This window comes from Oncorhynchus keta, unplaced genomic scaffold, assembly GCF_023373465.1.
Source record: "Oncorhynchus keta strain PuntledgeMale-10-30-2019 unplaced genomic scaffold, Oket_V2 Un_contig_833_pilon_pilon, whole genome shotgun sequence".
In the NCBI taxonomy this organism is placed as follows: domain Eukaryota; kingdom Metazoa; phylum Chordata; class Actinopteri; order Salmoniformes; family Salmonidae; genus Oncorhynchus; species Oncorhynchus keta.
In genome coordinates, this window is record NW_026289992.1 from 491737 (window position 1) to 511154 (window position 19418).

The window sequence follows — 19418 nt, forward strand, 5'->3', positions numbered from 1 at the left end:
CCACTACGTTACGCCCCCCGTGATTCAACAGGCTCGCATCCCATTCATCCCAACTACGTTACATCCCACTACGTTACATCCCACTACGTTACGTCCCACTACGTTACGTCCCACGTGATTCAACAGGCTACGTTACATCCCACTACGTTACATCCCACTACGTTACGCCCCACTACGTTACGTCCCACGTGATTCAACAGGCTACGTTACGCCCCACTACGTTACATCCCACTACGTTACGCCCCCTACGCTACGTTACGTACGCCCCACGTGATTCAACAGGCTACTACGTTACATTCCCACTACGTTACATCCCACTGACGTTACGTCCCACTACGTTACGCCCCACGTGATTCAACAGGCTACGTTACGTGATTCAACCTACGTGACTACGCTACACGCCCCACGACGTTCACTACCACTACGTTACGTCCCACGTGATTCAACAGGCTACGTTACATCCCACACGTTACGTCCCACTACGTTACGCCCCACGTGATTCAACAGGCTACGTTACATCCCACTACGTTACGTCCCACTACGTTACGCCCCACGTGATTCAACAGGCTACGTTACGTCCCATCATTACGCTACATCCCACTGATTCAACAGGCTACGTTACATCCCACTACGTTACGTCCCCCCACGTTGATTCCCAGGCTACGTTACATCCCACTACGTTACGTCCCACTACGTTACATCCCACGTGATTCAACAGGCTACGTTACATCCACTACGTTACGTCCCACTACGTTACGCCCCACTACGTTACGCCCCACTACGTTACATCCCACTACGTTACATCCCACTACGTTACGTCCCCGTGATTCAACATACGATTCCACTACGTTACATCCCACTACGTTACGTCCCACTGATTCAACGTCCCACTACGTTACGTCCCAGGCTACGTTACGCCCCACACGTTATTCCCACTACGTTACATCACGTGATTCAACAGGCTACGTTACGTCCCCACGTTACGTTACATCCCACTACGTTACGTCCCACTACGTTACGCCCCACGTGATTCAACAGGCGTTACATCCCACTACGTTACGCCCCACTACGTTACATCCCACGTTGATTCAACAGGCTACGTTACATCCCTACGTTACGCCCCACTACGTTCATCCAGGCTACGTTACGCCCCCACGTGATTCAACAGGCTACGTTACGTCCCACTACGTTATCCCCACTACGCACGCCCCACTACGTTACGTCCCACGTGATTTACGCCCCACGTGATTCAACAGGCTACGTTACGCCCCACTACGTTACGCCCCACTACGTTACGCCCCACTACGTTACGCCCCACTACGTTACGTTACGTCCCACTACGTTACGCCCCACGTGATTCAACAGGCTACGTTACGTCCCACTACGTTACGTCCCACGTGATTCAACAGGCGTTACGTCCCACTACGTTACGTCCCACTACGTTACATCCCACGTGATTCAACAGGCTACGCCCCACATGATTCCACTACGTTACATCCCACTACGTTACGCCCCACTACGTTACATCCCACGTGATTCAACAGGCTACGTTACATCCCACTTACATCCCACGTTACGTACGCCCCACTACGTTACGTTACGTCCCACTACGTTACGCCCCACGTGATTCAACAGGCTACGTTACATCCCACTCACGTTACATCCCACTACGTTACATCCCACTACGTTACGCCCCACGATTCAACAGGCTACGTTACGTCCCACTACGTTACATCCCACACGTGATTCAACAGGCTACGTTACGTCCCACACGTTACATCCCACTACGTTACGTCCCCACGTGATTCAACAGGCTACGTTACGCGTTACGCCCCACTACGTTACATCCCCCACTACGTTACGTCCCCACGTTACGTCCCACTACGTTACGCCCCACGTTACGTTACCCCTACGTTACGATTCCCACTACGTTACGTCCCACTACGTTACGCCCCACTCAACGTTACATCCCACTACGTTACGTCCCCAACACTACGTTACGTCCCACTACGTTACGTCCCACTACGTTACGTCCCACTACGATTCAACAGGCTCCCACGTGATTCCAGGCTACGTTACATCCCACTGACGTTCATCAGGCTACGTTACGTCCCACGTGATTCAACAGGCTACGTTACATCCCACTACGTTACGCCCCACTACGTTACGTCCCACTACGTTACGCCCCACTCAACAGGCTACGTTACGTCCCACTACGTTACATCCCACTACGTTACGCCCCACTACGCTACATCCCAACTACATCCCACGTGATTCAACAGGCTACGTTACATCCCACTACGTTACATCCCACTACGCCGTTACGTTACGTCCCACTACGTTACGTCCCACGTTACGCCCCACGTTACGTCCCACGTGATTCAACAGGCTACGTTACGCCCCACTACGTTACGTCCCACTACGTTACGTCCCACTACATCCCACTACGTTACGCCCCACGTGATTCAACAGGCTACGTTACATCCCACTACGTTACATCCCACTACGTTACGCATCCCACTACGTTACGTTACGCCCCACTACGCCCCGTTCCCCCACTGATTCAACAGGCTACGTTACGTCCCACTACGTTACATCCCACTACGTTACATCCCACGTGATTCAACAGGCTACGTTACATCCCACTACGTTACATCCCACGCTACGTTACGTCCCACTACGTTACGTCCCACTACGTTCGCCCCACGTGATTCAACAGGCTACGTTACATCCCCACTACGTTACATCCCACACGTGATTCAACAGGCTACGTTACATCCCACTACGTTACGTCCCACTACGTTACGTCCCCACTACGTTACATCCCACGTGATTCAACAGGCTACGTTACATCCCACTACGTTACGTCCACCAACGTTACGCCCCCGTGATTCAACTACGTTATTCCCACTACACTACGCTCCCACGTTACATCCCACGTTGATTCAACAGGCTACGTTACGTCCCACTACGTTACGTCCCACATGATTACGACGTTACGTCCCCGTGATTCAACAGGCTACGTTACGCCCCACATGATTCAACAGGCTACGTTACATCCCACTACGTTACGTCCCACGTGTTACGTCCCACTACGTTACGCCCCCCAACAGGCTACGTTACATCCCACGTGATTCAACAGGCTACGTTACATCCCACTACGTTACGTCCCACTACGTTACGCCCCCATTCAACAGGCTACGTTACATACCCCACGTGATTCAACAGGCTACGTTACATCCCACTACGTTACATCCCACTACGTTACGTCCCACTACGTTACGTCCCACGTGATTCAACAGGCTACGTTACGTCCCACTACGTTACGCCCCACGTGATTCAACAGGCTACGTTACGTCCCACTACGTTACATCCCACTACGTTACGCCCCACTACGATTCAACAGGCTACGTTACGTCCCCACGTGATTCAACAGGCTACGTTACATCCCACTACGTTACGCCCCACTACGTTACATCCCCACGTGATTCAACAGGCTACGTTACATCCCACTACGTTACGCCCCACACGTTACACCCCACGTGATTCAACAGGCTACGTTACATCCCACTACGTTACGCCCCACTACGTTACGTCCCACTACGTTACGCCCCACGTGATTCAACAGGCTACGTTACATCCCACACGTTACGTCCCACTACGTTACGCCCCACGTGATTCAACAGGCTACGTTACGCCCCACTACATTACGCCCCACGTGATTCAACAGGCTACGTTACGTCCCACTACGTTACGCCCCACTACGTTACGCCCCACTACGTTACGTCCCACGATTCAACAGGCGTGATCCCAACAGGCTACGTTACATCCCACTACGTTACGTCCCACTACGTTACATCCCACGTGATTCAACAGGCTCCCACGTTACGTCCCACGTGATTCAACAGGCTACGTTACGTCCCACTACGTTACGTCCCACTACGTTACGTCCCACGTGATTCAACAGGCTACGTTACATCCCACTCACGTTACATCCCACTACGTTACGCCCCACGTACGGGCGTTATTCCCACTACGTTACGTCCCATTCAACAGGCTACATCCCACTACGTTACATCCCACTACGTTACGCCCCACGTGATTCAACAGGCTACGTTACATCCCACGTGATTCAACGTTACGTCCCACTACGTTACATCCCACGTGATTCAACAGGCTACGTTACATCCCACTACGTTACGCCCCACTACGTTACGCCCCACGTGATTCAACAGGCTACGTTACGTCCCACTACGTTACGCCCCACGTGATTCAACAGGCTACGTTACGCCCCACTACGTTACATCCCACTCGTTACGCCCCACGTGATTCAACAGGCTACGTTACATCCCACGTGATTCAACAGGCTACGTTACATCCCCACGTTACGCCCCACTACGTTACGCCCCACGTGTTACGCCCCACTACGTTACGCCCCACGTGATTCACCTATTCATCCCACTACGTTACGTCCCACTACGTTACGTCCCACGTGATTCAACAGGCTACGTTACGTCCCACTCGTCCCGTTCCACCCCACTACGTTACGTCCCACGTGATTCAACACTACGTTACATCCCACTCGTTACGTCCACGTTACATCCCACTACGTTACGTCCCACTACGTTACGCCCCACGTGATTCCCAGGCTACGTTTCCCACGTGATCCACTACGTTACCCCACTACGTTACGTCCCACGTGATTCAACAGGCTACGTTACGCCCCACGTGATTCAACTACGTTACATCCCACATCCCACGTTCAACGTCCCACGTGATTCAACAGGCTACGTTACGTCCCACTACGTTACGCCCCACTACGTTGATTCAACAGGCTACGTTACGTCCCCACTATTCAACAGGCTACGTTACATCCCACGACGTTCAACAGGCTACGTTACACGTTCCCACTACGTTCAACAGTCCCACTACGTTACGTCCCACTACGTTACATCCCACTCGCTCCCACTACGTTACGTCCCACGTGATTCAACAGGCTACGTTACGCCCCACTACGTTACGTCCCCACTACGTTACGCCCCACGTGATTCAACAGGCTACGTTACGTCCCACTACGTTACATCCCACTACGTTACGCCCCACGTGATTCAACAGGTTACGTCCACTACGTTACATCCCACTACGTTACGTCCCACGTGATTCAACAGGCTACGTTACGTCCCACTACGTTACGCCCCACTACGTTACGCCCCACGTACGATCCCACTACGTTACATCCCACGTGATTCAACACATCCCACTACGTTACATCCCACTACGTTCAACGTCCCACTACGTTACATCCCACGTGATTCAACAGGCTACGTCCCCACGTGATTCAACAGGCTACGTTACATCCCACTACGATTCAACAGGCTACGTTACATCCCACTACGTTACGTCCCACTACGTTACATCCCACTACGTTACGCCCCACTACGTTACATCCCACGTGATTCAACAGGCTACGTTACATCCCACTACGTTACATCCCACTACGTTACGTCCCCCACGTTACATCCCAACGTTACGTCCCACGTGATTCAACAGGCTACGTTACGCCCCACTACGTTCCCACTACGTTACGTTCCCACGTGATTCAACAGGCTACGTTACATCGTCCCACTACGTTACGCCCCACTACGTTACGCCCCACTACGTTACATCCCACGTGATTCAACAGGCTACGTTACATCCCACTACGTTCATCCCACTACGTTACGCCCCACTACGTTACATCCCACTACGTTACATCCCACTACGTTACGTCCCACTCAACAGCCCCACTACGTTACGCCCCACTACGTTACGTCCCCGTGATTCAACAGGCTACGTTACATCCCACTCCCACGTGATTCAACAGGCTACGTTACGTCCCACGTGATTCAACAGGCTACGTTACGTCCCACTACGTTACGTTACGTTACGCCCCACTACGTTACGCGTTCATCCCAGGATTCAACAGGCTACGTTACATCCCACGTGATTCAACAGGCTACGTTACATCCCACTACGTTACGTCCCACTACGTTACGCCCCACGTGATTCAACAGGCTACGTTACGTCCCCACGTGATTCAACAGGCTACGTTACGTCCCACTACGTTACGTCCCACTACGTTACGTCCCACTACGTTATTCCCACGTGATTCATCCCACTACGTTACGTCCCACTGATTCAACAGGCTACGTCATCCCACTACGTTACGTCCCACTACGTTACATCCACCGTTCACGTCCCACTACGTTACATCCCACGTGATTCAACAGGCTACGTTACGCATCCCACTACGTTACATCCCACTACGTTACGATTCAACAGGCCCACGTGACTCGTTCGTCCCACTACGTTACATCCCCCACGTGATTCAACAGGCTACGTTCATCCCACTACGTTACATCCCACTACGTTACGCCCCACTACGTTCATCCCACTACGTTACGCCCCACGTGATTCAACAGGCTACGTTACGTCCCACTACGTTACATCCCACTACGTTACGCCCCACTACGCCCCACGTGATTCAACAGGCTACGTTACGCCCCACGTGATTCAACAGGCTACGTTACATCCCCACTACGTTACGCCCCACTCAACGTTACGCCCCACTACGTTACATCCCACTACGTTACGCCCCACGTGATTCAACAGGCTACGTTACGTCCCACTACGTTACGCCCCATTCAACGTTACATCCACACGTTACATCCCACGCTACGTTACATACCCCCACTACGTTACGCCGCCCCACGTGATTCAACAGGCTACGTTACGCCCCACGTGATTCAACAGGCCCACGTTGATTCAACAGTCCCACGTTACGTCCCACTGATTCAACAGGCTACGTCCCACTACGTTACGATTCCCACTACGTTACATCCACACGTTATTCCCCACTACGTTACGTCCCACAGGCTCGTTACGCCCCACTACGTCCCACTACGTTACGCCCCACTACGTTACGCCCCACTACGTTACGTCCCACTACGTTACGTCCCACTGATTCGCCCCACTACGTTACGTCCCACTACGTTACGTCCCACTACGTTACGCCCCACGTGATTCAACAGGCTACGTTACGTCCCACTACGTTACGCCCCACGGATTCAACAGGCTACGTTACGCCCCACTACGTTACGCCCCACTACGTTACATCCCACTACGTTACGCCCCACTACGTTCATCCCCCACTACGTTACATCCCACTACGTTACGCCCCACTACGTTACATCCCACGTGATTCAACAGGCTACGTTACATCCCACTACGTTACGTCCCACTACGTTACGCCCCACTACGTTACGTCCCACTACGTTACATCCCACGTGATTCAACAGGCTACGTTACATCCCACTACGTTACATCCCACTACGTTACGCCCCACTACGTTACGCCCCACTACGTTATCCCACCCACGCCCCTACGTTACGCCCCACTACGTTACGCCCCACGTGATTCAACAGGCTACGTTACATCCCACTACGTTACATCCCACTACGTTACGTCCCACTCGTACGCTACATCCCCGTGATTCAACACGCTACGTTACATCCCACTACGTTACGTCCCACTACGTTACATCCCACTACGTTACGTCCCACGTGATTCAACAGGCTACGTTACGTCCCACTACGTTACATCCCACTACGTTACGTCCCACTACATTACGCCCCACGTGATTCAACAGGCTACGTTACGCCCCACGTACATTACATCCCACGTGATTCAACAGGCTACGTTACGTCCCACTCGTTACGTCCCACTACGTTACATCCCACGTGATTCAACAGGCTACGTTACGCCCCACGTGCTTCAACAGGCTACGTTACGTCCCACTACGTTACGCCCCACTACGTTACATCCCACTACGTTACGTCCCACGTTACGCCCCACGTGATTCAACAGGCTACGTTACGTCCCACGTGTTTCCAGGCTACGTTACATCCCCCAACTACGTTACGTCCCACTACGTTACGCCCCACTACGTTACGCCCCACTACGTTACATCCCACGTGATTCAACACTACGTTACATCCCACTACGTTACATCCCACTACGTTACGCCCCACCACGTTACATCCCACTACGTTACATCCCACTACGTTACGCATCCCCCATTCAACAGGTTACGTCCCACTACGTTACATCCCACTACGTTACGCCCCACTACGTTACATCCCACTACGTTACGTCCCACGTGATTCAACAGGCTACGTTACATCCCACTACGTTACGTCCCACTACGTTACGCCCCACGTGATTCAACACGGCGCCCCACTACGTTACGTCCCACTACGTTACATCCCACTACGTTACATCCCACTACGTTACGTCCCACTACGTTACGTCCCACGTGATTCAACAGGCTACGTTACATCCCACTATGTTACATCCCACTACGTTACGTCCCACTACGTTACGTCCCACTACGTTACGTCCCACGTGATTCAACAGGCTACGTTACATCCCACTATGTTACATCCCACGTGATTCAACAGGCTACGTTACATCCCACGACGTTACGTCCCACGACGTTACGTCCCACGTGATTCAACAGGCTACGTTACGTCCCACGTGATTCAACAGGCTACGTTACATCCCACGACGTTACGTCCCACGACGTTACGTCCCACGTGATTCAACAGGCTACGTTACGTCCCACGTGATTCAACAGGCTACGTTACATCCCACGACGTTACGTCCCACTACGATACGTCCCACGACGTTACGTCCCACGTGATTCAACAGGCTACGTTACGTCCACGTGATTCAACAGGCTACGTTACGTCCCACTACGTTACATCCCACTACGTTACATCCCACTACGTTACGTTACATCCCACGACGTTACGCCCCACGTGATTCAACAGGCTACGTTACGCCCCACTACGTTACGTCCCACGTGATTCAACAGTCTCCACTACGTTACATCCCACTACGTTACGCCCCACGTTACGTTCAACGCCCCACGTGATTCAACAGGCTACGTTACGCCCCACGTGATTCAACAGGCTACGTTACATCCCACGACGTTACGCCCCACTACGTTACATCCCACGTGATTCAACAGGCTACGTTACGCCCCACTACATTACGCCCCACGTGATTCAACAGGCTACGTTACATCCCACGACGTTACATCCCACTACGTTACGCCCCACGTGATTCAACAGGCTACGTTACGCCCCACGTGATTCAACAGGCTACGTTACATCCCACGACGTTTCCCTACGTTACGCCCACTACGTTACGTCCCACGTGATTCAACAGGCTACGTTACATCCCACGTGATTCAACAGGCTACGTTACATCCCCCACGTACGTACGCCCCACTACGTTACGCCCCACGTGATTCAACAGGCTACGTTACGTCCCACGTGATTCAACAGGCTACGTTACATCCCACGACGTTACGTCCCACTACGTTACGTCCCACGTGATTCAACAGGCTAAGTTACATCCCACTACGTTACATCCCACTACGTTACGTCCCACGTGATTCAACAGGCTACGTTACGTCCCACTACGTTACATCCCACGTGATTCAACAGGCTACGTTACGTCCCACTACGTTACGTCCCACTACGTTACGTCCCACTACGTTACGTCCCACTACGTTACATCCCACGTGATTCAACAGGCTGTTACGATTCCCACTACGTTACATCCCACTACGTTACGCCCCACTACGTTACGTCCCCCACACTACGTTACATCCCACTACGTTACGCCCCACTACGTTCATCCCACTACGTTACGCCCCACGTGATTCAACAGGCTACGTTACATCCAACTACGTTACGCCCCACGTGATTCAACAGGCTACGTTACATCCCACTACGTTACATCCCACTACGTTACGCCCCACGTGATTCAACAGGCTACGTTACATCCCACTACGTTACGTCCCACTACGTTACGTCCCACTCAACGTTACGTCCCACTACGTTACGTCCCACGTGATTCAACAGGCTACGTTACGTCCCACTACGTTACATCCCACTACGTTACGTCCCACTACGTTACATCCCACTACGTTACGTCCCACGTGATTCAACAGGCTACGTTACGTCCCACTACGTTACGTCCCACTACGTTACATCCCACATGATTCAACAGGCTACGTTACATCCCACTACGTTACGTCCCACTACGTTACATCCCAACTACGTTACGTCCCACATGATTCAACAGGCTACGTTACATCCCACTACGTTACGTCCCACTACGTTACATCCCACGTGATTCAACAGGCTACGTTACATCCCACTACGTTACGTCCCACTACGTTACGTCCCACTACGTTACGTCCCACTACGTTACGTCCCACTACGTTACGTCCCACTACGTTACGTCCCACGTGATTCAACAGGCTACGTTACATCCCACTACGTTACATCCCACTACGTTACGTCCCACTACGTTACGTCCCACTACGTTACATCCCACGTGATTCAACAGGCTACGTTACATCCCACTACGTTACATCCCACTATGTTACGTCCCACTACGTTACATCCCACGTGATTCAACAGGCTACGTTACGTCCCACTACGTTACGTCCCACTACGTTACGTCCCACTACGTTACGTCCCACTACGTTACGTCCCACGTGATTCAACAGGCTATGTTACGTCCCACTACGTTACATCCCACTACGTTACGTCCCACTACGTTACGTCCCACTACGTTACGTCCCACTACGTTACGCCCCACTACGTTACGCCCCACGTGATTCAACAGGCTACGTTGCATCCACTACGTTACGTCCCCACTACGTTACGTCCCACTACGTTACATCCCACGTGATTCAACAGGCTACGTTACATCCCACTACGTTACGTCCCACTACGTTACATCCCACTACGTTCAACACGCCCCACGTGATTCAACAGGGCTACGATTCGCCCCACTACGTTACATCCCACGACGTTACGCCCCACTACGTTACGTCCCACGTGATTCAACAGGCTACGTTACATCCCCCACGTGCTTCAACAGGCTACGTTACGTCCCACTACGTTACGTCCCCACTACGTTACATCCCACGTGCTTCAACAGGCTACGTTACGCCCCACGTGATTCAACAGGCTACGTTACATCCCACTACGTTACGTCCCACTACGTTACGGCCCCACTACGTTACGCCCCACGTGATTCAACAGGCTACGTTACGTCCCCACGTCAACAGGCTACGTTACATCCCACAGGCTACGTTACGTCCCACTACGTTACGTCCCACTACGTTACGCCCCACTACGTTACGTCCCACTACGTTACATCCCACGTGATTCAACAGACTACGTTACGTCCCACTACGTTACATCCCACTACGTTACGTCCCACTACGTTACATCCCCCACGTTACGTTACATCCCACTACGTTACGTCCCACTACGTTACGCCCCACCACGTTACATCCCACTACGTTACGTCCCACTACGTTACGTCCCACGTGATTCAACAGGCTACGTTACATCCCACGACGTTACGTCCCACTACGTTACGTCCCACGTGATTCAACAGGCTACGTTACGTCCCACTACATTACGTCCCACGTGATTCAACAGGCTACGTTACATCCCACGACGTTACGTCCCACGACGTTACGTCCCACGTGATTCAACAGGCTACGTTACGTCCCACGTGATTCAACAGGCTACGTTACGTCCCACGTGATTCAACAGGCTACGTTACGTCCCACTACGTTACGTCCCACTACGTTACGTCCCACTACGTCCCACGTGATTCAACAGGCTACGTTACGTCCCACTACGTTACGTCCCACGTGATTCAACAGGCTACGTTACGTCCCACGTGATTCAACAGGCTACGTTACGTCCCACTACGTTACGTCCCACTACGTTACGTCCCACTACGTTACGTCCCACTACGTTACGTCCCACTACGTTACATCCCACGTGATTCAACAGGCTACGTTACATCCCACGACGTTACGTCCCACTACGTTACGTCCCACGTGATTCAACAGGCTAAGTTACATCCCACTACGTTACATCCCACTACGTTACGTCCCACGTGATTCAACAGGCTACGTTACGTCCCACTACGTTACGTCCCACTACGTTACGTCCCACTACGTTACGTCCCACTACGTTACGTCCCACTACGTTACGCCCCACTACGTTACATCCCACGTGATTCAACAGGCTACGTTACATCCCACTACGTTACATCCCACTACGTTACGTCCCACTACGTTACGTCCCACTACGTTACATCCCACGTGATTCAACAGGCTACGTTACATCCCACTACGTTACATCCCACTACGTTACGTCCCACTACGTTACGTCCCACTACGTTACGTCCCACTACGTTACGTCCCACTACGTTACGTCCCACTACGTTACATCCCACGTGATTCAACAGGCTACGTTACATCCCACTACGTTACATCCCACTACGTTACGTCCCACTACGTTACGTCCCACTACGTTACATCCCACGTGATTCAACAGGCTACGTTACGTCCCACTACGTTACATCCCACTACGTTACGTCCCACTACGTTACGTCCCACGACGTTACGTCCCACTACGTTACGTCCCACGTGATTCAACAGGCTACGTTACATCCCACTACGTTACATCCCACTACGTTACGTCCCACGTGATTCAACAGGCTACGTTACGTCCCACTACGTTACATCCCACGTGATTCAACATGCTACGTTACATCCCACGACGTTACGTCCCACTACGTTACGTCCCACTACGTTACGTCCCACGTGATTCAACAGGCTACGTTACGTCCCACTACGTTACGTCCCACGACGTTACGTCCCACGTGATTCAACAGGCTACGTTACGTCCCACATGATTCAACAGGCTACGTTACGTCCCACGTGATTCAACAGGCTACGTTACGTCCCACGTGATTCAACAGGCTACGTTACGTCCCACGTGATTCAACAGGCTACGTTACATCCCACTACGTTACATCCCACTACGTTACGTCCCACTACGTTACGTCCCACTACGTTACATCCCACTACGTTACGTCCCACTACGTTACGTCCCACTACGTTACATCCCACTACGTTACGTCCCACTACGTTACATCCCACGTGATTCAACAGGCTACGTTACATCCCACTACGTTACGTCCCACTACGTTACGTCCCACGTGATTCAACAGGCTACGTTACGTCCCACTACGTTACATCCCACTACGTTACGTCCCACTACGTTACATCCCACTACGTTACGTCCCACGTGATTCAACAGGCTACGTTACGTCCCACTACGTTACGTCCCACTACGTTACATCCCACATGATTCAACAGGCTACGTTACATCCCACTACGTTACGTCCCACTACGTTACATCCCAACTACGTTACGTCCCACATGATTCAACAGGCTACGTTACATCCCACTACGTTCGTCCAGGCTACGTTACGTGATTCCCACTACGTTACATCCCACTACGTTACGTCCCACTACGTTACATCCCACGTGATTCAACAGGCTACGTTACATCCCACTACGTTACGTCCCACTACGTTACGTCCCACTACGTTACGTCCCACTACGTTACGTCCCACTACGTTACATCCCACTACGTTCATCCCACTACGTTACGTCCCACTACGTTACATCCCAACTACGTTACGCCCCACATGATTCAACAGGCTACGTTACATCCCACTACGTTACGTCCCACTACGTTACATCCCACGTGATTCAACAGGCTACGTTACGTCCCACTACGTTACGTCCCACTACGTTACGTCCCACTACGTTACGTCCCACGTGATTCAACAGGCTATGTTACGTCCCACTACGTTACATCCCACTACGTTACGTCCCACTACGTTACGTCCCACTACGTTACGTCCCACTACGTTACGTCCCACTACGTTACATCCCACTATGTTACATCCCACGTGATTCAACAGGCTACGTTACGTCCCACTACGTTACATCCCACTACGTTACGTCCCACGTGATTCAACAGGCTACGTTACATCCAACTACGTTACGTCCCACTACGTTACATCCCACGTGATTCAACAGGCTACGTTACATCCCACTACGTTACGTCCCACGTGATTCAACAGGCTACGTTACGTCCCACGTGCTTCAACAGGCTACGTTACATCCCACTACGTTACGTCCCACTACGTTACATCCCACGTGCTTCAACAGGCTACGTTACGTCCCACTACGTTACGTCCCACTACGTTACGTCCCACTACGTTACGTCCCACTACGTTACATCCCACGTGCTTCAACAGACTACGTTACGTCCCACTACGTTACATCCCACTACGTTACGTCCCACTACGTTACGTCCCACTACGTTACATCCCACTACGTTACATCCCACTACGTTACGTCCCACTACGTTACGTCCCACTACGTTACGTCCCACTACGTTACGTCCCACTACGTTACGCTACGCCCCCGTCAACACTACGTTACGTCCCACTACATTACATCCCACGTGATTCAACAGGCTACGTTACATCCCACTACGTTACGTCCCACTACGTTACATCCCACTACGTTACGTCCCACTACATTACATCCCACGTGCTTCAACAGGCTACGTTACGTCCTACGTGATTCAACAGGCTACGTACGTCCCACTACGTTACGTCCCACTACGTTACGTCCCACTACGTTACGTCCCACTACGTTACGTCCCACTACGTTACGTCCCACTACGTTACGTCCCACTACGTTACGTCCCACGTGATTCAACAGGCTACGTTACGTCCCACTACGTTACATCCCACTACGTTACGTCCCACTACGTTACGTCCCACTACGTTACGTCCCACTACGTTACGTCCCACTACGTTACGTCCCACGTGATTCAACAGGCTACGTTACATCCCACTACGTTACATCCCACTACGTTACGTCCCACGTGATTCAACAGGCTACGTTACGTCCCACTACGTTACGTCCCACTACGTTACGTCCCACTACGTTACGTCCCACTACGTTACGTCCCACTACGTTACGTCCCACTACGTTACGTCCCACTACGTTACGTCCCACTACGTTACGTCCCACTACGTTACATCCCACTACGTTACATCCCACTACGTTACATCCCACGTGATTCAACAGGCTACGTTACGTCCCACTACGTTACGTCCCACGTGATTCAACAGGCTACGTTACATCCCACTACGTTACGTCCCACTACGTTACGTCCCACTACGTTACGTCCCACTACGTTACATCCCACGTGATTCAACAGGCTACGTTACATCCCACTACGTTACGTCCCACTACGTTACATCCCACTACGTTACGTCCCACGTGATTCAACAGGCTACGTTACGTCCCACTACGTTACGTCCCACTACGTTACATCCCACGTGCTTCAACAGGCTACGTTACGTCCCACTACGTTACGTCCCACTACGTTACGTCCCACTACGTTACGTCCCACTACGTTACATCCCACGTGCTTCAACAGACTACGTTACGTCCCACTACGTTACATCCCACTACGTTACGTCCCACTACGTTACATCCCACTACGTTACATCCCACTACGTTACGTCCCACTACGTTACGTCCCACTACGTTACATCCCACTACGTTACGTCCCACTACGTTACGTCCCACTACGTTACGTCCCACGTGATTCAACAGGCTACGTTACATCCCACTACGTTAGTCCCACTACGTTACATCCCACTACGTTACGTCCCACTACGTTACATCCCACGTGCTTCAACAGGCTACGTTACGTCCCACGTGATTCAACAGGCTACGTTACGTCCCACTACGTTACGTCCCACGTGATTCAACAGGCTACGTTACGTCCCACGTCATTCAACAGGCTACGTTACGCCCCACGTGATTACGCCCCACTTACGTCCCACTACGTTACGCCCAACTACGTTACGTCCCACTACGTTACGCCCCACTACGTTCGTCCACACGTTACATCCCACACGTTACGTCCCACTACGTTACGTCCCACTACGTTACGCCCCCCACGTGATTCAACAGGCTACGTTACGTCCCACTACGTTACGTCCCACTACGTTACGTCCCACTACGTTACGCCCCACTACGTTACATCCCACGTCCCATTGATTCAACACTACGTTACGCCCCACTACGTTACGTCCCACTACGTTACGTCCCACTACGTTACGTCCCACTACGTTACGTCCCACGTGATTCAACAGGCTACGTTACGTCCCACTACGTTACGTCCCACTACGTTACGTCCCACTACGTTACGTCCCACGTGATTCAACAGGCTACGTTACATCCCACTACGTTACGTCCCACTACGTTACGTCCCACTACGTTACGTCCCACTACGTTACGTCCCACGTGATTCAACATGCTACGTTACATCCCACTACGTTACGTCCCACTACGTTACGTCCCACTACGTTACGTCCCACTACGTTACGTCCCACTACGTTACGTCCCACTACGTTACGTCCCACGTGATTCAACAGGCTACGTTACGTCCCACGTGATTCAACAGGCTACGTTACGTCCCACTACGTTACGTCCCACTACGTTACGTCCCACTACGTTACGATTCCACTACGTTACGTCCCACTACGTTACGTCCCACTACGTTACGCCCCACTACGTTACGTCCCACTACGTTACGTCCCACTACGTTACGTCCCACTACGTTACATCCCACTACGTTACGCCCCCCACTACGTTACATCCCACGATTCAACAGCCCCCACGTTACGTCCCACTACGTTACGTCCACGTGATTCAACAGGCTACGTTACGCCCCACGCCCCACTACGTTACGTCCCACGTGATTCAACAGGCTACGTTACGTCCCACTACGTTACGCCCCACTACGTTACGCCCCACTACGTTCAACGTCCCACTACGTTACATCCCACTACGTTACGTCCCACTACGTTACGTCCCACTACGTTACGCCCCCTACACGTGATTCAACAGGCTACGTTACGTCCCACTACGTTACGTCCCACTACGTTACATCCCACTACGTTACATCCCACTATGTTACATCCCACGTGATTCAACAGGCTACGTTACGTCCCACTACGTTACATCCCACTACGTTACGTCCCACGTGATTCAACAGGCTACGTTACATCCAACTACGTTACGTCCCACTACGTTACGTCCCACTACGTTACATCCCACGTGATTCAACAGGCTACGTTACATCCCACTACGTTACGTCCCACTACGTTACATCCCACTACGTTATCCCCACGTCCCACGTGATTCAACAGGCTACGTTACGTCCCACTACGTTACGTCCCACTACGTTACATCCCACGTGATTCAACAGGCTACGTTACGTCCCACTACGTTACATCCCACTACGTTACGTCCACGTGATTCAACAGGCTACGTTACGTCCCCCACTACGTTACGTCCCACTACGTTACGTCCCACTACGTTACGCCCCACTACGTTACGTCCCACTACGTTACATCCACGTGATTCAACAGGCTACGTTACATCCCACTACGTTCAACACTACGTTACATCCCACCACTACGTTACATCCCACGTGCTTCAACAGGCTACGTTACGTCCCACTACGTTACGTCCCACTACGTTACGTCCCACTACGTTACGCCCCACTACGTTACATCCACGTGCTTCAACAGACTACGTTACGTCCCACTACGTTACATCCCACTACGTTACGCCCCACTACGTTACGCCCCACTACGTTACGTCCCACTACGTTACGCCCCACTACGTTACATCCCCCACGTTACGTTACGTCCCACTACGTTACATCCCTACGTTACTACGTTACGTCCCACTACGTTACATCCCACTATGTTACATCCCACGTGATTCAACAGGCTACGTTACGTCCCACGTCATTCAACAGGCTACGTTACGTCCCACTACGTTACATCCCACTACGTTACGTCCCACTACGTTACGTCCCACTACGTTACATCCCACGTGATTCAACAGGCTACGTTACATCCCACTACGTTACGTCCCACTACGTTACGTCCCACTACGTTACGTCCCACTACGTTACGTCCCACGTGATTCAACAGGCTACGTTACATCCCACGTGATTCAACAGGCTACGTTCCATTCTGTAACGTGAGATGCAGTTGATACATTGTAACAGCACAGACTAATGACAGTTTCCCAACATATTGTCACTTAGTTGCCATGTACCAATGCATGCAGACCATACTTCCTAAAACTATAGGCCGTATTAAAGGGTGTGTCTAGAACTACTTGTTGTGCTCGTGACACTGTGACATATATTGTTATGCAAAATAATTATGTCAATCGTGGACGTATATTCACTCGCCATCACATGCATTGAACACCAAACTTCACGTAACTATAGAATTGTAAACAATGTAGATTATATTTACCTTGAGTACAAACTCCTTCCCCGCGGTGCGAATCTCAAACTGCCCCTCATCCCCCTCCACATCATAGCTGAAGCTGGCTTCGCCTATCGTTATGTGTCCCAGCGGCAAGGCGTCTTGGGGAGTCTTGAAGTAATACAAATAACATTTCCTCTCGTCGTACACAAACCAGCGGAGTTTAAACCCCCGCAGCGGCCCTTTTCCAGCGAGTTTAGTCAAATAACCGCATAGTTTCGCGACCGGGTCCTTCAGTGATTCGGGTTCGCCTGCGTCCACCGAATTGGAGGCCAGAACCCGTAGGTCTCGTGAAGAGTTCTCCTCTCCGCCATCCTCTTCGTGCATCTTTCCCCAACTTTCTTCGTCTTGGCTTGCACCAGAGCGGACGCACGGTCACAGATGATCCATTATACTGACCAGACACTCAAGTGGCCGCTCTAACAACAAAAATATATGTCTTAAAAAATGGAAGGCAGTCCAGTCCAGGAAGGAGACAAAATTAGGTGGGATCATTCAGCATTGTGAACCTAGCGACATTAAGGTCAAGTGAGCATAAGGCTAAATTTCAAAATAAAAGTCAACCTGAATGTTTTTTTTTCACGATTTACTTGACGTGTTTCTAATTTAAATCACAAAGGTTGTAGATAATTGACTTAAACATACAATTATTAAAGAAAAATATTAATATTTTTGAAATCAATTAACAAAGATCGATTTACTGTATTTTTTACAAATTGTAATAGTATAGTGATAAAACAAAAACAACACAATGCTAGCGCTGTTACTGGAAGTATTGATGGTTTTAAAATACTTGACATTTAACAGAACAGGATTTAAACATGTTTTGAAGAGAACATTTTCACACTGACCCCATCCAAGTGTAACTGTTTACAGGGCCACAGTGTCCTCCGAACCCCCCTTGTTTCTGTCCCCAAATGCTGCCATTGCCTAGGTGCCGGGGGATAGGGTCTGTAACTGTCCTATATGGGTATCCTCTCTCTAATTCCCCTCTATCTCTCTCTTTTTCTTTCTCTCTCTCTGTCTCACCCCCC

At 51.4% G+C, this 19418-nt stretch overlaps 1 protein-coding gene across 1 annotated transcript in view; it reads right to left on the bottom strand.

The window, feature by feature from the left end:
* The window catches only part of tbc1d2b (TBC1 domain family, member 2B), a 131066-nt gene extending 112181 nt beyond the window's left edge, over positions 1-18885 (bottom strand). The window contains exon 1 of the mRNA XM_052512427.1: positions 18373-18885. Within this exon, the coding sequence (XP_052368387.1) occupies positions 18373-18711 (339 nt within the window). The 5' untranslated portion in view covers positions 18712-18885. The remainder of the gene's footprint in view (positions 1-18372) is intronic.
* Positions 18886-19418: the final 533 nt, after the last annotated feature.